The sequence below is a fragment of the Kockovaella imperatae genome (genome assembly GCF_002102565.1).
Source record: "Kockovaella imperatae strain NRRL Y-17943 chromosome Unknown BD324scaffold_15, whole genome shotgun sequence".
NCBI classification, from domain to species: domain Eukaryota; kingdom Fungi; phylum Basidiomycota; class Tremellomycetes; order Tremellales; family Cuniculitremaceae; genus Kockovaella; species Kockovaella imperatae.
The window spans coordinates 189,121-211,186 of record NW_019028955.1 but is presented as its reverse complement, the minus strand read 5'-3'; the positions used below and the strand labels follow the sequence as shown (position 1 = coordinate 211,186).

At 52.1% G+C, this 22,066-nt stretch overlaps 7 protein-coding genes across 7 annotated transcripts; 2 read left to right on the top strand and 5 right to left on the bottom strand.

The window, feature by feature from the left end:
- Position 1: 1 nt before the first annotated feature.
- Positions 2 to 1,628, bottom strand: BD324DRAFT_636947 (ribonuclease H-like domain-containing protein). Its single transcript, XM_022016959.1, has 7 exons — positions 1,597 to 1,628; positions 1,497 to 1,541; positions 1,094 to 1,446; positions 1,025 to 1,036; positions 705 to 975; positions 477 to 626; positions 2 to 422 (listed from the first exon to the last, which is right to left on the bottom strand). The coding sequence occupies exons 3-7, from the start codon at positions 1,132 to 1,134 to the stop codon at positions 33 to 35; spliced, it is 864 nt and encodes a 287-aa protein (XP_021868458.1). The 5' UTR covers positions 1,135 to 1,446; positions 1,497 to 1,541; positions 1,597 to 1,628; the 3' UTR covers positions 2 to 32.
- BD324DRAFT_168649 (hypothetical protein) lies at positions 1,136 to 1,688 on the bottom strand. Its single transcript, XM_022012081.1, has 3 exons — positions 1,597 to 1,688; positions 1,497 to 1,541; positions 1,136 to 1,446 (listed from the first exon to the last, which is right to left on the bottom strand). Exons 1-3 carry the CDS (start codon positions 1,624 to 1,626, stop codon positions 1,258 to 1,260), a joined length of 264 nt encoding a protein of 87 aa, XP_021868457.1. The 5' UTR covers positions 1,627 to 1,688; the 3' UTR covers positions 1,136 to 1,257.
- On the bottom strand, positions 1,615 to 2,906 carry BD324DRAFT_636945 (hypothetical protein). The gene is made up of 7 exons (XM_022016958.1): positions 2,815 to 2,906; positions 2,699 to 2,753; positions 2,540 to 2,656; positions 2,410 to 2,481; positions 2,264 to 2,351; positions 2,142 to 2,199; positions 1,615 to 2,025 (listed from the first exon to the last, which is right to left on the bottom strand). Exons 1-7 carry the CDS (start codon positions 2,884 to 2,886, stop codon positions 1,873 to 1,875), a joined length of 615 nt encoding a protein of 204 aa, XP_021868456.1. The 5' UTR covers positions 2,887 to 2,906; the 3' UTR covers positions 1,615 to 1,872.
- Positions 2,907 to 3,099: 193 nt separating this feature from the next.
- BD324DRAFT_636943 (hypothetical protein) lies at positions 3,100 to 10,003 on the top strand. Its single transcript, XM_022016957.1, has 7 exons — positions 3,100 to 3,266; positions 3,319 to 4,387; positions 4,443 to 5,248; positions 5,301 to 5,618; positions 5,668 to 9,699; positions 9,763 to 9,825; positions 9,875 to 10,003. The coding sequence occupies exons 2-7, from the start codon at positions 3,485 to 3,487 to the stop codon at positions 9,915 to 9,917; spliced, it is 6,165 nt and encodes a 2,054-aa protein (XP_021868455.1). The 5' UTR covers positions 3,100 to 3,266; positions 3,319 to 3,484; the 3' UTR covers positions 9,918 to 10,003.
- On the bottom strand, positions 10,004 to 12,519 carry BD324DRAFT_636938 (putative cell division control protein 23). Its single transcript, XM_022016956.1, has 8 exons — positions 12,298 to 12,519; positions 11,871 to 12,231; positions 11,516 to 11,782; positions 11,247 to 11,430; positions 10,984 to 11,163; positions 10,761 to 10,925; positions 10,596 to 10,704; positions 10,004 to 10,534 (listed from the first exon to the last, which is right to left on the bottom strand). Exons 1-8 carry the CDS (start codon positions 12,402 to 12,404, stop codon positions 10,078 to 10,080), a joined length of 1,830 nt encoding a protein of 609 aa, XP_021868454.1. The 5' UTR covers positions 12,405 to 12,519; the 3' UTR covers positions 10,004 to 10,077.
- Positions 12,520 to 18,461, bottom strand: BD324DRAFT_636932 (armadillo-type protein). Its single transcript, XM_022016955.1, has 8 exons — positions 18,011 to 18,461; positions 17,198 to 17,961; positions 14,461 to 17,148; positions 14,095 to 14,409; positions 13,569 to 14,036; positions 13,412 to 13,512; positions 13,213 to 13,364; positions 12,520 to 13,158 (listed from the first exon to the last, which is right to left on the bottom strand). The coding sequence occupies exons 1-8, from the start codon at positions 18,075 to 18,077 to the stop codon at positions 12,743 to 12,745; spliced, it is 4,971 nt and encodes a 1,656-aa protein (XP_021868453.1). The 5' UTR covers positions 18,078 to 18,461; the 3' UTR covers positions 12,520 to 12,742.
- Positions 18,462 to 18,874: 413 nt separating this feature from the next.
- On the top strand, positions 18,875 to 22,066 carry BD324DRAFT_604971 (hypothetical protein). The gene is made up of 3 exons (XM_022013992.1): positions 18,875 to 19,360; positions 19,411 to 21,333; positions 21,388 to 22,066. Exons 1-3 carry the CDS (start codon positions 19,171 to 19,173, stop codon positions 21,972 to 21,974), a joined length of 2,700 nt encoding a protein of 899 aa, XP_021868452.1. The 5' UTR covers positions 18,875 to 19,170; the 3' UTR covers positions 21,975 to 22,066.

The window sequence follows — 22,066 nt, the reverse complement described above, 5'->3', positions numbered from 1 at the left end:
AAAGTCGTTTAGCAATTGGGGCACTGTTCACCTTATGCGCTCGCCTCCCACCACTTTGCTCCTCCTCCGCCTCCGTCCGAGCTCTTGGTGCTGCCTCCATGCGCCCGAGCCATTCTCTTTTCACCCTTTCCTTCTACCCGTAATATACCTGACCTGACGATCTTGCCTAATCCTGAGCTCACTCCTTTACGGCCACTTTGGTTCCCGTCGCCTTTCAGCCGTTTCTTGCTCGGCGCACTGTCCTCCTCGTCTTGCGTTGTGACGGCCTCCGCCTGCCCCGCCCCAGAGCTCTCTCCAGCTCTAGACCTCTTGCCTTCCTTGGCCGACTTGATTAACCAAGCCTCTGTACTCCGATGCAGTTGTTGCTCCCAAGCAGTCTTGTGTAACCTGTAGAGAGCCATTGTAGCTCGAGCATCCGTGACCTGATAGATGGCTTGAGCGCGTGAAGCTCGACCGAATATATCATTTCAACTCACGGAGGAATGTGAACCCTTCTGGATACTGACGCCAAGTTCCATCTCTGTCAGTTTGCGTAAAGAGGGATATTTTGATTTTGCTCGTTCTCGTAGTGCTGGGCACTTCTGCGTATCTCGAAGCATCGGTCCAGGATGATCAAGTAGTAGTGCCTGTTGATGTGAGCTTTAGCATGCAGGTGAAACAAGCTGCAGATCTCTGACGGAAGAGATGGTGTCGACGTCACCCACCTTCAGATCGTTTGCAACTGCGTGCCCCACAAGAATCTTTCCACTGACCAGCCCCGCGACCATCTTCTGGACCTCTTCAAACGTCGGCGCACCAATCAGATCAGACGCCTTGACGCCAGATACCCATGTCCGAAGATCTGTGACGGTCTCACGGGTCGCAACAAACGTATCGAGGAGGATATGTCCGTGGAAATTGACCAGAGAGACTCGCGCGAGAGCCGACTCAGATCCCATGTGTCCTAAACCAACCATTTCGCAATCTACAGCTATACTGGAGTCGAGGATCAGACAACAGTTCAAAGACCGCAAGGAGACCTTACTATTTGCCTGGCCTACATGAGAAGGATCAGCAGAGTATCATGGCTAAATGCGCTACAAACCGAACTCACGCTCGTTGCGACTCGTTCAAGACATTCGTGCCCGCTATCATCTCCCTCAATTCGCCGACTAGAGGACTGTATTCTTTAGCAGGTTGAAACACCACATCAGCCTTGATGTTTGAACTGTTTGCTATTCTGGAAAGTCCAGAGGACGGTTCGCTACGTCGTGAACGTCAGGTCTTGACTTTCGAGTGGATGAATAAATACGGGACATGTCCGTCCCCCCTCTCGACTGACGTAGGCTCGGCTGGTCCCCGCACATACGCTGCGACCCCTTTGAGTGCCTTTCTTTTCTTCGACTTTCCCTCGTAGAATCTTGTCTCCTTCTCTTTGCCTTTGTCTCGAGATTGAGCATCGAGCGTCTGTGTGTGCGTCTCTGTGAGCAGAGACATCTACACCTATGGTTACGCACCAGCTTGAGTTTCGTCCAATTGCTACTAGGTCCAGCATCGGCAGACTAAGATGATATTCAGACAGAGATCTTCCCCAACAACACCCTCAGATGCACTCACCATCGCGCTCGACATGAATAGACTCTGCATACAGATACATCAAGAGATCGACTGCATCTTCCGAGCTTTGAAATTTACGAGACCGGCGGCCAGCGCCGCGTCGGGCCTCCGCAATCCTATCTTGCATGATGATCAGACATTATCATGCCCTCGACGACTCATGAGACTGCTACCGACGCTCCAGTACAGTTTGCCTGTGTAGATGTAAAGACACCTGGACTATCCATACATAAACTATAGGCGGGCACAGAAACCCGCCATTGTCGGGCTCCCTGCCTAGCTGCCAACGCTGACTGGCGCATAGCCCTGACCACTCTGTTGTCTCATCTCACCCGGGTATCCGCCTTCACGCCGCCTGTCACCTGGCAGACCAGGTACACGATCGAAGAAAGAGGCAGTAATGGGTCGTAATGGCTCCGGCATCAGGGCCTGTAGTGAGAGTATCAGCTTTGTAAAGCAGAAGGGAGCTGAGAGCCCGCCCGCAGCTCAAGCAAGGGACAGATGTGGTGACGGATAGACAAGGACTGGAGGGCGAATCGACTCACCTCGCTCCATTCTCTCAGGTCTGCTGGTTTACCTCGCTTATCTATCGCTTTGCGTAATCTGGCATGGATCGCATCAGCGTTGACCTGCCGTGCACTCCCTTGTCGCTTATCTGTACACTCACCTTGCGCGGATCCCAGCGAAGACTAACATGCCAAAGACGATGATGATGAAAAAGGTGACGATCAGTTTGTCTCGCGGGGAGTCACGTTCTGCCCGGATCGTCAGTATCGAAGCTGCTTCCGCGACCATGTCGCATATCCAACGCACTGAAGCATCTCGCTTCCACGTCTCCTTCGGTCCCCGTCATGGTATCCTCATCGAGCTCTGGTGCGGAAGCACCTTGTGAGAGGGGTCAGCACAGCAGAGAAAAGATCAATCTCCGACGTCGTTCACGCACCCTTGCATATCGCCAACTTCTGGTCCAAACAAAACTGTTTTGTACATGACAAGCAAGGTTTAGAAGGATCCGCTGGGAGGTACAGAGGGATGATAGTGGAATTGGTGAAGCATATGCCTGCAAGAGATCAGATGGTATCAAGCATAAAGAGTCTCCTACATTTGCAGTAGGACAGAACACTGTCTGTGAATATGGATGCAGAAGTCAGTGGTGCCTGAATAAGGAGACAGAGACAGATGAGCTTCATCCCGTAGCTTCCGCAGAGCCTTCCTCACCAATATTAATAGACTCAAGCACAGTATGCCCAAGCTCAAAGACGCAAGTGGCCTTCCTCTCAGCAGACGCATCCTGAGATATGATTATGAACAGAAAGATCGGGATTGTCTCGCCAACGAAAGCGTTGAAGCGGACCTGGGATGCATTAGGATCCGGCGGTTATGCTTAAAAGATTTTCCTAATATCGTGGTAATCGATCCTAATGAGTATTTTGATCCCGCTAATGCCCCGTTGCGTCAGTTGGTGACTGACTGACGACGACGGCTCTTTGAATTCAGTATGTTCAGTATTTCATCCCATCTTTTGACCTTCCATCCAACTAGACATTGTCCATACAGCAACTCGACTTATTCTTGTATACAACCCCAACACCACGCCCAAGACCATGATATATCTGCCTAGGTGAACGCAAAGTCAACTGGATAAATACTGCTCGAAACTGAGAGTGACGGTGAGCCCCGGTCCACGGTACCTTTGAAATGGAGTTCTTATTGTCCGTTTAGGTCATCCTCGCACCAGCTCACGGACTCGGGTCCACGGGGAGCTAGAGCGGTCTGAAGGGGAGGTCAAATCAGTCGCGGGGGACACTTCTCATCCAGCCCGGTCCTAACGCGGTGGACAGGCTGGATCTACGGATATTGATTCATTATTCCTCCTCCAAACTTTCTCATGTCCGATAGGGAGAGGTTGAGGGAGCCACGAGCACACTCGAGCCATCATGCCTCTTCATCATCAGGCTCGGGAGGGCTCTTCATGGGTCTCTTTGGAGGTTCCAAAAAGGCTTCAGCGACCACCACAGCCACCGCTTCGACTTCTTCCTCTGCTACAGCATCATCATCAGCAGCAGCAAAAACGGCAGCTTCGCGACAAGTGACGAAGAGGGATTCACTAGAAGAGATGAGGAGTCCAAAGTCGCTTTCACCTCATCTACCCGGGAGCGACGCTCTAGGCGTGCGTCGGACCCAATCTCCCGCTCCTTTCGACTTTCAATCTAATTTGTTGGCGTTGCAACCTGGCAACGGTCAATCTCCCGCTCGACTCGTGGAAATCATCAATACCATTGCAACGTGGTTATACAATCTACATGTCACTTCAGACGATGTCTTTGCACCTCCAGCACCAGATCTAAAGCCACCCATCACTCCAGCAGATATTCGAACACTGTACATTAGGGCCTTTGCTTACGCTCAGTCCAATGTCGATTCTCCCCTGCGTACCGCTTCCATCCGTCTGTTAGCGGTCCTCATCGAGACTTTGTCACCTTCAAAGATGACAGCAGAAGGGGACAAGGCGATATTACCAGATTCGATCAATCCTCGATCACTGTTCTATCTCATCACCGCTCCTACAGACCAATCCCAGACCATCTCGAGAGACAATGCCTTTTTCGTGGAACTAGGAGCCCTCAAAGCCTTGACAAAGAACGGAGCCCATGTCGAAGGCATGGTAGGCTTGGTAGGGAGACTTTTACGAGGTCTTGGAGAGATTCAGGATGATTGGGCAGCCTGGTGCATGCAGCCAGAGGACCGGCTCGCGTTGCAGGAGTGGTCAGTGGACGCATCGAAGACGAGGGTGAGTACGATCCCCAAGGTGACAATCCTCCACAGGTCACTGACTCGCGCCGTAGGATACGACTCGTATCCGAGTTGCATCACCCGCCGACACCGCCATGGCTGTGTTTGAGCTACTGTGTGCTATCATGTCATCCCACGCTTCATTACTCCTTCGATCAGACTTTGACAAGATTATCAACACCCTTATCTCGTTTGTCATTGTCGGAATCAACGCCTCTGTCACGGCTCATCTCGACAACCCATTGTCATCATCAAATGTCATCTTGTCTCGCAACTCATCGCTCAGGGAAGCACACCTCCCATCTTCGTCCATCATCACTACTCCATCCCCAACTGCAATGACTGGATCGGGTCTTCTGCAACGGAGTGGCTCAACACTTCGACGCACTCGAGAAGATCGTATGAACTCTGGTAGCCCGCCTGCCAAATCCATCTCCAAATCTGCCGTCTCACCGCAAGGTGTCACATCACCTCGATCTTTTCCATCCGCTACAATCGGCCTAAGATCTCCGTCCCCGCACACATTGAGAGAACGAGATCCTGCCAAATGGTCGCGGATCATCCCGTCCTTGACCGCCGTTTTCGAAACCGCTCTGAACAATTCAATCATTGGAAAACAATTGCTCAAGCAAATGATCGCATTTATCTGTTTCTGCTTTGGCCAGGATGAGGACGAATACGTGCCAGAGTCAATATGGGAGACATTGTCCGATGTATGTGGACTCATGCTGATCCGCAAATCTGGTTGGAAAGGGCAAGAAATTTTGAAGGAAGTGCTGGAAGGGAAGGCATCTCTCAAAGTGGATGGCAAAATCGCTAGTGCCCAAGCCGACCGTAAATTGGCCAGAGGTGCTGTTATGTAAGTCAGGGCTATCTGCCCCAACCTCAATGCCCACTGACTTGTCCACCAGCGCTTCAAGGTTCCTCTTGGGTCGCGTGCATGCCCAACCGAGCGATACGAAGGCGACCATGTCGTTTCCAAACCTTGCTCCTTGGCTCAAAGCTGCTGAATCGAGCTCGCGATTTCCAGCTTCAGAAGATCTCAGCAAGCGGACGGACTGGTTAACGGTAGATCTGGAAATTCTCGCCTTGATCCAGGACAACCTGTTCGCTATTGAAGAAGGTCAAGCGGGTGGGTCGAATGGTTCAGGCATCTTGGACTCTTGGTTGGAGGGTGATGCCATCTGCGATCTACTTCAAGGGATGGTTCACATTGGCGGTGATCCGGCGTGAGTCTTTTTTCAAACAGTATCGTTATCTGTCTGACGATACATGCAGCGCTCGCGGCCTCTCGCAACGCAGGCCATCGGACACGGCGGACTTGATACTCCCCCGATTCCTTGCCATCTTCGACGAAATCATCCATCAACTGCCCTCAACCATCAGCCGACTGGACTCATCCTCGAGCGCGGATCCCCTATTCCACCATCCAAAGTATATCGACCTTCTGCTCCAGCTTTCTCCCATACTGGACGAAGAGTACGCCGCAACAGTCATAGGTCACTACAAACGCGAAAGCCTATGTCTACCATTCATCACTGGCTGGCTCGACAATATCGACAAACTTCTGCAGGCATTCTTCTTCACTGCAGCAGACCTTCCAACTGCGCGATCTAGCGTCGTGAACTTCCTCTTTGGAGAGGTGTACAGCTATGCGAATGAAGTCTCGGAGAAGCGAACCAAGCTGGTCAACCGGATTATCTTACCTTTCATGGAGCGAGCATTGCAGCAAGATCAAGACTCAGAATTCTTGAAGATGACTCTACAAGTCTTGGTCGATGCAGCCATCGCCGAAACTGCAGATCGAGATGCTGACGTTCGACAATGGAGGGGATCATTAAACGCCGAGGAACTGGAACATGAAGACTTCGCGACTCGACCCTGTGCCAAAATTCAGGAAGCAGCTTCTGGAGGATACTTCAACAAAATCCGAAGCATCATCATCAAAGTTGCAACTCAAATGCCATGTAGGAGCGATGGTCTCGTACCTGCGCCGCAACGACATGCTCTGGGTCTTTCAGCCCTGCCGCCACCTGGCACGTCGGGCGTGATCTCGAGTGGCTCGTCTCATTCTGGGATGGACAGTCCCGCTCCGCAACGAAATGTCAAGGGCAAAGAGACCGCTGGATCGGCTCTTCGAGGTCTCATGGAAGCCTTGTCACCTCCTTCGAAAAGCCGGGATCTCACACCTGCGAGCTCGAGTGTCGCTTCTCCGACGGTTGAAATGGAGGTGCCTTCCTTAGAAGCTGCGGCTCTCAGCATCAGCAATCCCCCAAGTGCATCACCGCTCTCTGCGGGTCCAACCCTTCCTCCCGTCATCCCTCACAACGATTGCAAGTCGTCAATCGCTGTTAGTTCCCTCATCACCATGTTTATTCACCTGGCTTTTGCCCCTAGTCCTAAATCCCAGTTCTCGACCTTTGCTGTGCCTCCCAGATCGCCTTCAACGATGCGGACGATCGTTCTGTTCCAGGACCTTCTGCATCTGCTCCACCCGCTCAGCGAGAGTGGGTCTGGCGATCGGATACAAGCTCGTTGCCCTAGAGCAAGGCTGAGTATCCTTCAGCTCATGATGCGTCTTCGAGCAGACAGCCAACATCAGATTTATCTCCGTGGCAATCTTGATTCTGGCGCTTTGCCATATGCGTTGATTCTTAAGCGTACGGTCGAAAGTGAAGCCGAAAAACGAGCAGAGCTGGAAATGTCCCAACGCAAAGCCTCTGCGCGGCAAGCGAGGGTCGAATCTGGCACTGGCACTGGTGAAGATCGAGGTCGAGCAGGTCGGACATCTGAACCGACCAATCGAAGTAGAAGTCGGTCGACTCAGCCAACTGGGGTGACGACTTCGGACACGAGTTCGGGCTACGGTACTCTCTGGCGGATCCCTGATCGTCTCGGGTTCAATATGCCTCCCGGAATCGTTGTTACGGGCGGGATAGCAACGTATGATCCGAGTCATCCTCTCCTCAAGGACTCTGTAGTCACTCATGTCGAGGGCGTGTGGCTACCGGTGTCGCAGTATGTCCGAACCCTGATCGGTATCCTTCGCGGTAACGACTGGGAATTGGTCTCTTACATCTTCACATTCCTCCCGCTCCAGATCAGCAACAAGCTCTTCTTCCACGGGGTCGAAGCTACGCGAGAAATTCGATCACTCTTGGATCTCCTGTGTAGTGGTGTGCTCGCACTTGATCCCTGGGAGAGGCGCTTCTCCACCCCTGCCTTCATCAAGCGCGTGGACATCAACGCCGCGGCGTACCATACGCTTTCCATACTTATTGCCTATCGTGGACTGTTCAGTCGAGCGGAGTGCGATAGACTAGTTCAAGCTTTCATGACCGGTTTACAAGGCAAAGGTGATGTCGCCAAACCTTGTATACAGGCTCTAGCGGTTGCAGTATTTGAGCTCGAATCGTCAGTGTCACGCAACCTGTTGGAGATTGTTCGAGCCATGATCAGTATTCTCACTACGACCGGCCTTGCTGTCCACATCTTGGAATTCCTGATATCCCTTGGGCAAAATGGCGCGCTGTTTCGAAACTTTACAGATGAACAATATCGACTGGTATTCCGGGTGGCTATCACATACATTACGGAGCATAACGCGCGATCAGATCAGACGGTCGACCTCACGGATCCAGTCACTCGCGAAGCCTACGTCTTGTCTCAGCATGTCATCGGCTTGGCGTATTATGCGATTTATATTTGGTTTATGGCCCTGAGACTTCCTCAGCGGCCAACGGTAGCGTCAGAGATCACACGAGAGCTCCTCAAAGGTAGATCTCAGCGGCTAAACCTCGACGAAATGGTCGAAGTTTGTTTTGATTGGCTTGCGCGGTATACGTATGGAAATGCCGACCCTAAGCCAGCCACATCGTTCCTGTCCGAGATTGTCATGCAGGACGACGGTGGTGAGCCACCAAAGTCGCAGAGCTGGTTACTCGGAGGGAGCATTGTGACTGTCACAACGCACTCACGTACTGGCTGGGCGACGATCACCACCACCCGACCCACGGGATCGACTTCGGTGATTTGCAAGTTGGAGAACGTACCGCATCTCGATCTGGGCGAAGACAATGCGGATCTAGTATCCTTGCCGGCAGTTCTCATGGCAGACAGGGAGTCGAAACCGGCCAGTATTGAGGCGGACAGTGTTGGCGGCGGAGAAGCGCAAAGTGAGACCAGTATGCCCGAGGCAAACGCTACATCGGCGGACACATCAGAAAGGTATGCGTCTGACGCCCCGATAACCGACGACAAGGGCGATCGAATACCGTCTGCCAAGGACATTGTCAATGTTCAGTCTTCTGGCCAATCGACTGCCGCGACATTCGACCAGGGCTCTCAACATGGATACGTCTGGTCTGGCGCGACACCTTCTCAACGACGCAAAGACGTATCGATCGAACCCTCCTACATTGCCCTTCAATTGTTGTCATCGTATCCAAATGCCAGCCTTGAATCACCTCGTGGTCGTCTGATCCCAAATGACGATCGCTTCGCTCGGGCTCTGCGAGGTATACAAAACACGCCAGTCATCGATACTTTGAAGATCGCCGTGTTGTACGTTGGTCGAGATCAAACGACGGAACAGGAAATCCTCAGCAACACCGATGGTCCGCGACCTTACCTTGATTTCCTTGCTGGTCTGGGTCGGTTGATTCGGCTGAAAGGCCAAGTCGACGTCTTTGTCGGAGGGCTGAATCGAGACAATGACAGTGATGGTCAATATGCCTATGCGTGGTGGGACGATCTGACCCAAATGATCTTGCATACCCCTACGATGATGCCAAACGATCCCAGTGATCCTACTCGATCCCGTAAGAAGCGTTTGGTCGGTAACGATATGATCAAGATCGTTTACAATGATTCCGGACGAGAATTCGCATTTGACACTATCAAAACTCAATTTAATTGGATCAACATTGTGGTTTCACCCCATTCCCTCGCGCCAGGCGAAGATGATCTACCAGTCGGTGCGCTGAGGACCGGTTGGAGGGATCCTCTGCACGGACCTTGGGCCGGACAAGGCATTCCGAAATCTGGCGATACGTGGTTGGATTGGGATCGTGAAGATTGGTTCAAAGTGACTCTTCAACGCGCGGATGGAATACCCGATTTTAGTCCCATTGGAACGCACAAACTTGTTTCAAAGAAGACTCTACCGATCATGGTCAGGGAGATTGCCCATCTCGCCAATGACATGGCGTCGAGATACGTCAACGTGAGGGATGCGACGGATGCTGCGAAGGCAGAATACATCACAAGCTGGCGAAGTAGGCTGAGGGCAATGTCGAGGTTGAAGCAGATGTGAGTTGTGTCGGACTTTTCAGGTTGAGATGCTTTGACTGATTGATGTGCGGTTTTCTTAAGGCTACCACCGATCGAATTGCCTCCTGCGGATGACATTGAGGCGAGGGAGCAAATGCTGAGAGAGTGAGTCTGCCTTGGATGCGCACGTTTAGACCGATGCTGATTTCCGCAGCTTCACTCGCATCTTCTCCGATCGCTCCGCAAGCAAAGACTAGGAGATCATGCTCAGAGCAGAACTGCGGGGCAGTTGAAGAGGTCGGGTGGTCCTTTCAAGCAGAATTGAAACCGAATGTTTCCAACCTTGTATCCATAGGCGAAATGCATCTGCTGTGCTGCTCCTCCTGACATTTGTCTTCTGTATCGTGATGCAGGTTTTCAAGCACTCGCCGCGGCTCTCGCTTCTCTTAACCTCAGCTCCCTCAATGCCTCTTCTGCTTTATCCCTCTGAGGGGCATTGGTCTGAGAGACCTTCTCTAAATACTGAGCGGCCAAAGTCCAATCTCCACGACTGGACTCGGCGGATCCATCTCGATCGATTGACGTCGATCCCTCCCTCATTTCCCATTCCGCAATCGCGAGATAACTCGCCGCCATCTCAGCGGTAGGTAATCCTGATCTCTCGCCTAAAGCCAGAATCTTTTGATGATACCCTACGGATTCGGCTTGTTGATTTAAAGACATGTGTAATGCTGCTAGCTTGGCGAGGATGGTTGGCGTTTGAATCCGATCGGCACCGAGTAAAGCTCGCGTATGAGCTTGAATGGCATCAGGTAGACGTTGAAGACCTTCGTAGACGGTTGCGAGGGCGGTCCACATGCGACAATCATAAGGTCTGTTGAAAAGGGTCATGTCATCAGATCTCTCTCCTCTCAAGGTCCTCCTCTCTAGCGTACCTTAGTGATGTGGCTTGATTGTAGTATTCGATCGCGTACATTGGCATGTCGAGTAGCTCGTAAGCTTGTCCGAGACCATACCATGCGCGGTAATCCTTTGCATTGACGTCTTGGCCACGGGTCAGAAAGCGTAATCAAGAATACGTCTGTCTCGTTGAGACTCACCAATGGCTTTACGATACGCCTCGATAGCTGCATGACTGTTCTTCAATTCGACAAACTCGTGTCCCATCAATGTCCACGCCGGAAGATAATCTCGATTGAGCATGAGTGAGCGTTTGAAGTAGGTGATGGCCTTTGTATGATCCGAGCGAGAAGAGTAATAGTTGCCTGCGATGAGGGGAAATTGAGCTGACGATCACAAGTGGCAGAAGCATTGGGCACACACCAATCAAGCAGCACACTTCTGCCCTGTTTCGATCAATCTCTGCGTACTCGTGCGCTAGCTTGCCAAGCTTGGACCTCTTGTCCATGACGTACAGCATATTGGAGTAGATATCGACATCTTCCATTCGGTATGGATCAGCCGCCTGGACAGCGTCGAATTGCTTTTCAGCGGTCTCAAAGTCTAGGTCAGGCAATGTTAGCGGTGACAGTTTTCCCCTTGTCCGATTGACGACGACGACGACGACGAAGACGACGATTTCTCACCCCGCATATGATAGTAAACCAGAGCTGTCTGAGCGTTCAGATGAACGCTCGAGGGGAAAACCTCCAATAACTCTTTGATCATGCTCATGACAAGGTCTGTGGCAGTATGTAGATCCAACATGACGGTGATAGCGAAGAATGTGAGCATAGGTGAAGGCGGCAAGCTCTCTTTGAGCTCTATGAACTACGCGTGTTCCCAAAAAAACAGTCATCAGTTTAAACGTCCGTGAACCTGTTTGTTCCCAGAGGCATGGTGTGTGTGTGCTCACCATATCGGCCGAATTGACCAGTTGAGCCATTTGACTCCAACAACTCCAATTATAGGGTCGTTCCTTGACGCTCTGTACAAAGCATGATACAGCTGCCTGACGTTGATCCACACGCATGTGCATGAGACCCTTGAGGTAGACAAGATAAGGGTCCGTCTCGCCTTCTAGCTCGTTGATCAATTCGTTGAGTGGTGGATAGAGGGATAATCGTTCTTGTTTCGTATCGAGAAAATGAGGTAGAGCTTCTTGAGCTTTGCGATCGGCCGACTGGACGAGGACACACACACAAGGGACAGTCAAGTTAGTGAGTTTACATTGCGAGCGCGCCTCCTTGAAGTCGCGGAGAATCTCTCACGAGGTAGGCAGAGTAGATTCTGAGGAATTTGGCACGTCTCCCATTGGCCGACTTTAAGACCCAGACGACTCGATCAAACTCTTTCATGTCAAAGTACCCTTTCGCGAGTTGAAACATATCTTCTTCGAGGATATCATCCTCTTCTTCCATGTCGACACCATGAGACGTCGTATAGCCTTTACTGGGACCGGCGAGCGGCTCAAGAGGACCGGGAGGTGGTAAGAAATCGCCCAAGGAGGGTCGTGGTCCACCAGATGGAGGCGAAGATGCAAGCTGGAGGAGAGGTTGAGGAGGTGGAGAGAATGGTAGATGAGGAGCTTGACGGAATTCCTTTGGTAAGGATTGGAGTAGTTCAGATGCCCTGTCTCACGAGCATTGTCAGTCATTTTTTTGGATGTCTGTGTCGTCGTCATGCGTTCAAACTTGCCATTTGGCAGCGACTATCAATCCTCTATCTCTCAGCTCGCGAATCGTCTGACGTAGCTCATGAGCTATTCGGACCTTTTCCACAGGGCTCAACAGGGCTCTGGACATCGTGGATCGAGAGGGCGAGTCCAATGGCAGCAATGACCAACGTATATTGCGGGTTTCATTTGACTTTATCAATCGCGTTCGCGTCGGTCGGCGCGGCAATAATGAAAATCTCGGCGACCGGGGAATCAGAATCTCTGTCCGTGTGCCATGCTATGCATTGAGGGAGGAATACGAGAACTAGCGCTACAGGTGTGTGTTGTATTGTGTGTATGTATGTGTGTGTATGCGTGCTTGACGAACCATGAAAACAGAATTGATTGAGAGTAGATAGAGAAGGTGGGTTGAAGAGAGATGAGTGTACTATACTGTAATGTGAAACCAAGTTTTGAGCGATCTCTTCAGGGATCTGCGAATGGATCCGCCGATCTGTCGGCTTGTCGTGTACCGTGAGACTCAGCCTGCTCGTACTCGAGTTGCATCGAATCCATCTTCGCTGCGACCTCAGCACTAGGTCGTCGATCGATGGAAGGAGGCATGGATGGTGCCGGGTCGGACGCTGGCGCGATGACCGAATTTCTTTTCTGCGAACTAAAATAGTCCACGGACACATCTCCAGAGTCGCTGAACGATGGTTGTGGACCATCAGTGGGGCTGGGTCCAGACGGCCGAATGTCCGGTGGATCTAAACCTTGAAGTCGGAAAATGTCCATACGATGTAAAGCGTCACGGACGTCGACAGACTCGTCGGTGCGCAGTCCGTTGATCATAGAGCTGATCAGAGGCGCAAGACCAGTGTACGACGCGTAGACGCCGTCTGAAAGCAGGAGATGTCAATGGACTCCAAGGTCTCAAGGCATACGCCACATACCAGTTTCAAAGAGCGACGCAATGGTCTGCGCGAGGGCAAGTCGAACGTCTACCACATCGGTGCAAAATCTCGGCAAGAGAGGCACTAGATGGTTTTCAAAGTCGACGTGATTTGCCTCATCCTTGGCGAATGCTCGAACGCATTTGATAAAACTGAAACGAGTCAGATCGAGACCGAGAAGCTCCGACACGCCACTCACGTAACTCGATGCTTGAAGGAGGACGAGTCGCCAAGGCTGATCAGCATGTTCCGGTACTCGACCTTGGCATCAGGCGCGAGACGACTATAGACCTCGGGGACCTGATAACGGGTCAGGGGTGCGCGGAAAACAGTGTCAGTCCGGGACGAATGCTCACCCCTTTGATTGCGGCGTCCCTGACTGATGCGAAAGGGTCATGTAGGGCTTTATCAGTCAGCCAAAGTACGACTTCCGAGGCTTGTTGACCCGGAAAGATCGTCAAGAGCGCAGGGATATGCCGAACAAATTGCTCTCTTGCACGCCATCCGCCGATTTTGCCATTTGTCCACAGGTCTCTGAATTGGACCATCAGATTCCGTCCGATATTTTCTTCCAGTCGAATGAGGAAAACATCGACATGCTCCCAGAGTCGCTCCAACACATCTTCAGACCCTTCCAAGCATTGATGAAAAGCCGGTAAGAGGTCTCGCTCGACATCTGAGGGCTGAAGTATCTTCGCCACCTCATGAAGTGCAGCAGCCATTGACACCATGGTCCGATCGCTCGCCCGCTCCAAGAGATTCATATACAAATCGCGGAAATCCGACCAGCGCTCAGGTCCGACAGTGAGGCATATACCGGGGAACTGTAATAATGGAACGAAATTTAGCGTGTCTCTGGGCCTCTTGGGACCAATCACTCACATTGTAGCATGTAATGTAATCCCAATCCTCATAATGTACCTCGGGCACATTCTCGTTCACCATGTAGACATCCAACAGCTGTTGGGGTGGGCCCTCAGGATCATCCTTGAAAGCGTAAATGACCTCGCCGAGCGTTTCCAGAGCGGCAAATTGCACTTCGGGATCGCTCTCGGTGAGCGCTTGCACGGCCTTGATGGCAAACGAGCGTCGGAAATCAGGCGACTCGATACGGCGGCAGAGTGCGGCGAGGGACACTGTCGTGGCTTGTCGGACGTGTAACACTTCGTCCGTCATCAGAGCCTCAAAGACCGGCAGCTGGTGATGCGATGAGCGGGCGTACAGAGCAGATGCCGCATGTGGACTCACCAGATCGTAGATATGTTCCAGTGGGGCAATCTCAGCAAAAGATTTGAGGGCCACAGCGCCCTCTGCTCTGACGGTCGGATCTCCATCCACACAGCGTTGAATCTCAGTGGCAAATCCCCTCTCTACAGCTTCTGATCCAGAGTAAAACTCGCACAGTGATCCGATAAGATTCAGGGAAGTGGCTCGACCAGCCAAAGCTTCAGCCAAGAGTTGTTCCTGAAACACCTCGGCTTCTTTCGCCGCCGACTCTCGTTCTTCCTCGCTCAGATCCTCCCCAGCGCCGGGTATCAAATCGTACGGCATCTCCGTCTCTAGGGCTCCCATACCGACGATGATGCCTCGGATGAGCTCGGCCTCGATGATTTCTGAAGAACGAGAGTCAATCGGTTTCGTCCAATGGGAGTGGGCACCTGTTTGAGCAAGGTACGTTGCACGACCGTATGGCGATTGCGCATCCGCCCTCAAACCCCAGACCAAGGGGTCAACCTCAAGATTGCCACGCAGTCGCCCGATGATCTTGACGACGCAAGACCTGCACATCTCAGAGATGGATGGATTGCTGTTGAGTAGGAGGGCTCCAAGGAGAGGAGTGAAAAAGTTGGTAGGCAGAGTTGGTAGCGGATGCAATGGTCCAACATCTGTTCCAAACGTCTTGTCATCATCTTTGCCCACTCGGAAAGGATCCACATGGTCAAACAAGGTGTCCGCTTGGGATGGGTTCGAATCGGATGATGTGGTTGTACCCGGCGTATCGACGGGCTCGCTACCTGAGCCCACTGCTGAAGATAATTGTCGCCTGAACTCGGACCCCCGTGACGATCCGACCAAGGTGTCTGCAAGGGATGGTCGTCTGAGATCATCCGAATCAAGCGATTCTACACCAGGTGAGACTACCTTTTCCATGGGCGGGAAAGGAGTCGCAGAAGTCGAACCCTCTCTGTGAAGCAGCAAGGACTGGCGATTGAAGGATTCAGGAATGTCCACGGGAAGCGATTCCGGATCTTCCTCGCCTTCGATGTACATTCGGCAGTATGAGAAAAAGTACCATAGGATTCGATGAAGTTCGCTGACCAATGCCTCTTTAACAGCCTCTTCTTCATCCATCGTAAATCCATTGACGAGAGGCAAGACGTATTCGACAGACTCGCAAGGATCCACTTCGTATAACAAGTCGCCGAGCACTCGAGCGACATACGCCCGGTGGAAAGGAAAGTCTGACTTGGAGAGAAGGAAGATTCGCTCCAAGGTGCTCAATCCTTCGTCATCGAATGTAATGTCATACTCGATCTCTTCAAGCCCACCACTGGGCAATACATCGCCTTCATCCATGATTGCGACTTTGCCTTCGGCTAAGGGTGGATTCGCCTGGACCGGTGTCAGAGAAGGTCTTCGGCGATGGAGCGAGGACGAAGGCAGACCCTCGACTTCATTTGAGGACGTTGAAGAAGCTCCAGATAGGAGGCTAGAGATGGTCTTGGGTGATTTCCTGGGACTCTTGCGAACGCGCGATGAATCTGGGTCATTGCCAGATCCGGGAGACGGAGGCGAAGGAATGTCAGCCAAATCGGGAGATCTCTTGAAGGCCTTTGCAGATTCAGAGAGATCACTTATGGATCGATTCAGGGCATTTGGTGGAAGAGGCTGACCACCTCGCCTGCCTGTACTGGTACGCCCTGATCGCGCTTCGTAATCTGAGATGGCGCGTCGTAGTACGGTTGGGCGGGATAGGTATGTGGTGGATGTGGATCCCAGGGAGGGTGAAGCAACCTTATCGACATAGCTTGTGGAAGTGAGGGGAGAGTGTGCAACAGCAGGTGGCAGATTGATCGGAGGAAGCTCGCTAGATGGGCTAAAGTCGACAGCTGGTAGAGGATCGCTCATCGAGCCAATGGAAGAAGTCGACCCATACCGGCCCCATAGCGGTCTGTTGGGACTCGAGGCAAGCTCCTCATCGATCGACAATGGACTCTCCTCTGGAGTCGAGAAGAGTCCTGGTCGCTCCGCATTCATACTGTAGCCTCTTGGACGCAATGCCGGTTGGGAGTCCACCGGTGACGTTGGCTGTATCTCGGATAGACGCCTCGGCGGTTCACCTTTGGTCTGCATTTGCATTGAAGGATGTCGAGTTGGGCTGGTCGAACGTTGACTTTTCCCTTGCTCGGCTGAAATCGAATCACGGCGTCCAGTTCCGGACGATAGTGACATGTGTCGACGAGTCGGACTACCATGAGGGCTCTGGGGTGGCGTACCGAGCTTCCGCTCGAGAGATTCCCTGGGAAAGTGGATGATCCCACTATTGCTGGGCGAAGAGCTGGACTGGGCTCGAGTATGACGTTTGATAGGGACGGAGGGTGTATTGGTGGGGGATCGAGTGAGGGAGGACGAGGCGTGGACGAGTGACCCTCTCCGTCCGGCCATGGAGTATTCAGCGGCAGAAGGATCATATGTTGGAGAGTATCTCTGAGGGGATGATAGGCTGACGGGGGAAGGGGATCGATGGATCGGTGAGCTCGATCTGGGTCGAGGGGATGTCGGCACGGCTGCACCTAGAGCCGACATGACATTTGGCATGCCGGCCAGGGCAGGTGAGAACGCAGGCGTGACGAAGGGTGATATCGGGGCGATTGGGAAGGTGGGGATTGCAGAATCAAAAGCAGGGACTTGAGGCTTGGTCCCAGGGGCTGGCCACTAAGAGGGATGTTAGTGAGTCGATTATCATCACACCTTCCGGACGTACCACACTGTCCCAAGCGCGTTCGGGTTCTTCCTGCACAATCTCCTCTAGTGTCGACGGTCTCCTTGCTCTCAGAGCGCCATTAGGCGGAGATGAGCTCCCAGATTGCGTCGCTCGGAGCGGTGGCGTTGGAGTCGTCACAGTCAAATCCAAAAGATCTGAGCTTGACGCTCTTCTTTCCACAGCTACGCCAGCCGCAGCATCCATCAACAGCCTCTCTCTAGCTTCCGCTAATCGTTCACTGGCATCTGATGAGTTGTCGTGACCGGTACCTGAGGAGAACGAACTTCCGTGAGATAGTGGCAATCGGCTGACTGAGTCGGAAGAAACTTTCTGTAACGCCTTGAGGTCTGGTCTTTGAAGTGGCCCGAGAAGAGCTTCCGTGATGGAGGGTCGTCGAGCCAATATTGGGTCATCCAATACTGAGCTCGGTCGAGATGCAGAAGCCTGGACGAATGACGTGTTGTGTGATGATCCTGCAGATACTGGCGGAGACAACAATTCAAGCGGGGTGGTTCCTGTATTCGAATGCTCGGCCATGGGGATGAATGGCATTGGAGGTGATAAAGGTGAAGAGACGGAAGGTGAACGGGCCCTAGCGATGGTCGAACCTATATCGCTGGAAGATGAATCGCTATGTATTCGGTAGAGTGTAGTCGGGAGGATATGCGTATCAGCTGGAGGGTTGAATTTGGGATCTGGAAGAGGAGGTGAAGTCATGGAGCGGGATCGTGGATGAAGTGTCCTGACAGTGTCTCTGCTCCGTTCTAAGGGAGAGGTAGAATGGTCAGATGGCACGTGTCGCCTCTAGCTCACCATTCTCCTCTTCTTCTTCCTCGAGGCTGATGGCATCTTCCTCCATCCATCGATGCTTTCCCTTCATCGTTTTGTCAAATCACTCTCAATCTGAGCAGAGTGAGATAGATGGTGGAGAGGTCCTTTTGTTGTTTCTGTATAAAAAGGTGATCTCTTGATGTCACAGAGACATGAGATATTTCAGGTGTTGTCGAGGACTGAGAGCTAGTATATAACAACGTTGAATAGTTCAAGGAGTAGGCTGAGGATGATGTGTTCCACAATCCCGCTGCTCAGTCTAATTCTACACTTCTCCAATACAAGCAGTCGTGTATGGTCTGAAGGGGTTGGTTGTGGTGATTGAGTCGAGTCCAAAGGTGATGCTCTGAGAACGAGTCCAGTGTCCAGTGTCCAGTCGAGAGAGGAGATGAATGGAAATGCAGGGCTGAGTCAAAATGCCAGAGTCTCGTCGATGATGAAGTCAAAAAGGCAGAATGAGAGAGAGACAGACACCCTTCTGCCCCCCCGCCCCCCGCCGCCCCGACCCTGACTAATTAGTAATGAGTAATTTGATTAGGAACCTGGCATTAGGAATCTGAAGTAATACGCAGATGGCTGAGAGACCTTCTTGACGGGGCATGGTGCATGGGCAGCTTATACCTAGCGATGCAAACGATGGAGTGATTCTGGCTGGAGACTGGGTAGCTCTGGAGAGTGCTCCAAGTGGGAGTCTTGATGCAATGCCAGGGGCTCACTGAGTTCACCTCCAGGCAAATCTTGTTGATATGACTTGATCGGGCAGGCGACCACCCCAAGGTGTTATCAGATTACAAACTGAATAAATAATAAATATTCGGCAATTCCATCGTCAGGTCACATCCATCCAGTCTCTACCATCCATCTTCCATCGACAACGACGTCAAACAGGTGGACTTTTTGGACAGACACAGACTCGATAGTAATCTTCGCTCCTCAGTGTATCCTTCCTGCATCATTTGCGGAATCCCCACGGTCATCATTCAATCGCCGCCGCTCGCCCTTCCCTTCATTCACCCCAAGCATCAATTCCATTTGCGTGGTAAACGAAACAGCATCATGCTCTACTCGCCTTCATTCACCTCGAGGTGATATATCCATCTCTCAAGGACGACGACAACGTCAAAGGCACAAGTTGACCTATCATGGTCAACTTCTCAGCCGGATCATCCCGTGCCTCGGCTGCCAAGATCACTGTCAACATGGCAGACAAAGGACACAGCGTCATGAAAATGGGCATGGGCATCGGTGAAAGCTCGACGACTAACATGTCTACATTGACAAATGGGACCATGGCGACGGGATCGACAGCTAGGAAAGTCAGAACTGTGCCTCGTAAGTTGTCCCACTGGGTTGCGTGCTCGATCTGACCATGCCATGCACAGCATCCGCCCAATTCGAGCCTCCTTCTCCACCATTCGCAGTGGTCTCGTCGCCCCTTGAGACGCCGCCTGATGGGCCCGCCACTGTAATGGCAGGCCCCTCTAGCGCAGCTCTATCTCAGAAACGCCGCCCTCATATCGGAAGACGTTATTCGACCTCGGAAGGGACATCTTCAGGCACAAGCGATTGGGATAGCACGGATGAAGATAATCCTTGGTGGACGTTCACGTCTCGAGGTATGGCCAAGATGAAAGCCAGAGCGACGAGGAAGAGATCAGGTGATAAGACGGAGCAGACTGTTCAAGAGTCCGGCAAGGAGACCGCGATCTCTGGAGCCGATCAAATGAAATCTGACAGGAAGTACCGCGTGAGAGATCTATACGGTCGAGGAAAGCAAAAGAGCCGAGAGAGCAATGACAGCAATGGCCGACCGATCACAACTCAAAAGCCAAAAAGGAGACAGAGTGGGATAGATTCTGATGGAGTCGCCTCCCCTTCACCTGCATCCCTTGTCGTCCACCCATTCCTTTCCCCGAGCGCTCCTCCGACGCCTCGCGAGCTCCATCCGCATACTCATTTTTTCCGGCGATCTCACTGGCGAGATTCACCTACGCCTTTGAATCTGCAAGTCCCCGCTCCGAAGCTCGCTCGATCAAATTCCGCTCCATCTTCACCCACTCGTCTTCACTCGCACGTCATGTTTGGCAGTCCAGAAGTCGTGTTGGATCTTGACGGACCTCGAGGAAGTGGCGATCCAATCCTTGAGGGTGCCAGACCTGGGAATCCACTATCATTGCCGAGGCGAGCTCCCATAATGAGGAGGCAATCGACAACGCCATACTTTTCCCGACTTCGACGGGCTCGCGGTGATCTCACGGATTTACCAACAGATACGGAATCACCTTCTGACCGCGACCGCGAAAGAATCTTCATTCGGCATCGAAAAATACCCGTATCCAAGGACAGTAACGAGTCGTCGAAACAAAGAGGCAGTACGAACTCGAGCACAAAGATCAGACGGAGGCGGGACATAGACGAGGGTGGAGAGATCCACACAGATACTCCGATGGGAGAGAGGAATCGGAGAAGGTCCATTAACAAGCTCAAACTTCAACTTCCGCCACCCATCTCGGATCATTTCAAACACGGTTGGCCGCAAGCTGGATCATGGCAAGATGCTCTGTATGGGATGTATCCTGGTCAGCTTGCGACTCCACCGGATCATGCCGAAGCCAGTCCCTCGAAATCGCACAGATCGGGTACGAGAGAGCCTCGAGCGAGACCCCACAATATGCGTCGATTGTCATCTCTCAATCCCAGCAGACGGCGAGAACCGAGGCATTCTCCTGGAGAACGGGGGATTGTTCCGACCGGAGATGCTGAAGAGGACGTCTCGGATCAGCTTGCTGCCCAAGATCCAACGAGTCGGAAGAGCCGACGAAGACAGAAAAAGAAACGTTATCGAACTGCTCTAGTTCCTCCAACACCATCAGGTCTAGGATTCGCCACTACCGATGTGGAGAATGGCAACAGCGCGGCGCAAGAACGGCAACAAGGTGGTGGGGTAGACCCTCACGACTTTGACTGGAATACACCAGCGCCAACCGGAACCTTTGGCCCATTACGAGCTTCACCAGTTGAACATGTTCCTGACGATCCAATCAACGGTTTACGCAACAAGGAGATGCCGGGTAACGGGGATGCTTTGTCGAGGCAGACGACGTTAGCAACTGGCAAGAGTGAAGCGGCTTCTTTCACTCGATGGGGTTGCTTCAGTACGCGGATGAAGCGACGTAAGGAGAGAAAGCAGATGAGAATCAAAGAAGATGATTGGAAGAAGAAGGCAAAGAGAGTCCTTTTCCTCGATGCTCGTGTGACAATCTATATCCGATTGATCAATCTGGCGGTCGTCCTCGCCGCACTTGGTGGGTCCCAAGTGCCCTCGAGATTGTTGTGCTGATTCTTTCCTTCGCCTATAGCATTGGCAGTGACTATTCGACTTCGACTCGATTCTCTCGGTATACCCGGAGTCATGGGCTCTTCTACAACGCTCATCATCTCCTATGCCTCACTCACTTCTGTCCATGTCCTTACTGCGATCTACAGAGAGTACTTTGGCAGACCGATCGGATTATGGGGCCTTCGATCCAAGATGCTCTGGGTCTGCTTGGATCTCTTATTCGTCGGTCTCTGGAGTTCAGCCATCACAGACTCTGCAAATGACTTTATAGCCACGCCATTGATGTGCGCTCGAGGCAAAGCGTGGTGGGCTTCAGACCTCGACCCAGATATCATGACTGTGACCGTTTCACGTTCAAGACTACACGCGAGGGACTTTTACGTCGATCAGGATACCTATTCCGGTTTCAGAGCCTTAGAAATGGTTCTCGCGGATGATATCACCAATTCTGCCTCGACAAGAGACATTTGTCAACGACAGGGGGCGTGTATCGGATTATCTTTGGTCGCTCTAGTTCTCTACGGTGGGAACATGGTGTTGAGTCTGTTCAGAATCTTTGAGACGGTCAGAAGGACTGCCAATTTGGAAAGAGCTATGGGCGCGTGAGACTCAAGATATCGAGTTGGATCTTCTTCTAAATACACGTTGTATCAAATATCAGTCATCATCACTGTGGCAATATTGCGACTTCTCCATGC

What these genes read in the sequence shown, in the direction of transcription:
- BD324DRAFT_636947 (XM_022016959.1), bottom strand. Translation starts at nt 1,134, where the DNA reads ATGATAGCGGGCACGAATGTCTTGAACGAGTCGCAACGAGC. An exon ending in CAGTTGCAAACGATCTGAAG is followed by an intron (nt 627 to 704) that starts GTGGGTGACGTC and finishes TCACATCAACAG; the next exon opens with GCACTACTACTTGATCATCC. An exon ending in AGAAGGGTTCACATTCCTCC is followed by an intron (nt 423 to 476) that starts GTGAGTTGAAAT and finishes GCCATCTATCAG; the next exon opens with GTCACGGATGCTCGAGCTAC.
- BD324DRAFT_168649 (XM_022012081.1), bottom strand. Translation starts at nt 1,626, where the DNA reads ATGCAGAGTCTATTCATGTCGAGCGCGATG. An exon ending in TATTCATGTCGAGCGCGATG is followed by an intron (nt 1,542 to 1,596) that starts GTGAGTGCATCT and finishes ATATCATCTTAG; the next exon opens with TCTGCCGATGCTGGACCTAG. An exon ending in ATTGGACGAAACTCAAGCTG is followed by an intron (nt 1,447 to 1,496) that starts GTGCGTAACCAT and finishes ACGCACACACAG; the next exon opens with ACGCTCGATGCTCAATCTCG.
- BD324DRAFT_636945 (XM_022016958.1), bottom strand. Translation starts at nt 2,886, where the DNA reads ATGCGTCTGCTGAGAGGAAGGCCACTTGCGTCTTTGAGCTTGGGCATA. An exon ending in GCTTGAGTCTATTAATATTG is followed by an intron (nt 2,754 to 2,814) that starts GTGAGGAAGGCT and finishes CTCCTTATTCAG; the next exon opens with GCACCACTGACTTCTGCATC. An exon ending in GAAGTTGGCGATATGCAAGG is followed by an intron (nt 2,482 to 2,539) that starts GTGCGTGAACGA and finishes CCCTCTCACAAG; the next exon opens with GTGCTTCCGCACCAGAGCTC.
- BD324DRAFT_636943 (XM_022016957.1), top strand. Translation starts at nt 3,485, where the DNA reads ATGTCCGATAGGGAGAGGTTGAGGGAGCCACGAGCACACTCGAGCCAT. An exon ending in TTGGCCAGAGGTGCTGTTAT is followed by an intron (nt 5,249 to 5,300) that starts GTAAGTCAGGGC and finishes CTTGTCCACCAG; the next exon opens with CGCTTCAAGGTTCCTCTTGG. An exon ending in CACATTGGCGGTGATCCGGC is followed by an intron (nt 5,619 to 5,667) that starts GTGAGTCTTTTT and finishes CGATACATGCAG; the next exon opens with CGCTCGCGGCCTCTCGCAAC.
- BD324DRAFT_636938 (XM_022016956.1), bottom strand. Translation starts at nt 12,404, where the DNA reads ATGTCCAGAGCCCTGTTGAGCCCTGTGGAAAAGGTCCGAATAGCTCAT. An exon ending in TTGATAGTCGCTGCCAAATG is followed by an intron (nt 12,232 to 12,297) that starts GCAAGTTTGAAC and finishes CTCGTGAGACAG; the next exon opens with GGCATCTGAACTACTCCAAT. An exon ending in AATCAAGCCACATCACTAAG is followed by an intron (nt 10,535 to 10,595) that starts GTACGCTAGAGA and finishes CCTTTTCAACAG; the next exon opens with ACCTTATGATTGTCGCATGT.
- BD324DRAFT_636932 (XM_022016955.1), bottom strand. Translation starts at nt 18,077, where the DNA reads ATGAAGGGAAAGCATCGATGGATGGAGGAAGATGCCATCAGCCTCGAG. An exon ending in ATTACATTACATGCTACAAT is followed by an intron (nt 14,037 to 14,094) that starts GTGAGTGATTGG and finishes CCATTATTACAG; the next exon opens with TTCCCCGGTATATGCCTCAC. An exon ending in TGCGTCGCTCTTTGAAACTG is followed by an intron (nt 13,159 to 13,212) that starts GTATGTGGCGTA and finishes TCCTGCTTTCAG; the next exon opens with ACGGCGTCTACGCGTCGTAC.
- BD324DRAFT_604971 (XM_022013992.1), top strand. Translation starts at nt 19,171, where the DNA reads ATGGTCAACTTCTCAGCCGGATCATCCCGTGCCTCGGCTGCCAAGATC. An exon ending in GAAAGTCAGAACTGTGCCTC is followed by an intron (nt 19,361 to 19,410) that starts GTAAGTTGTCCC and finishes TGCCATGCACAG; the next exon opens with CATCCGCCCAATTCGAGCCT. An exon ending in GGTCGTCCTCGCCGCACTTG is followed by an intron (nt 21,334 to 21,387) that starts GTGGGTCCCAAG and finishes CTTCGCCTATAG; the next exon opens with CATTGGCAGTGACTATTCGA.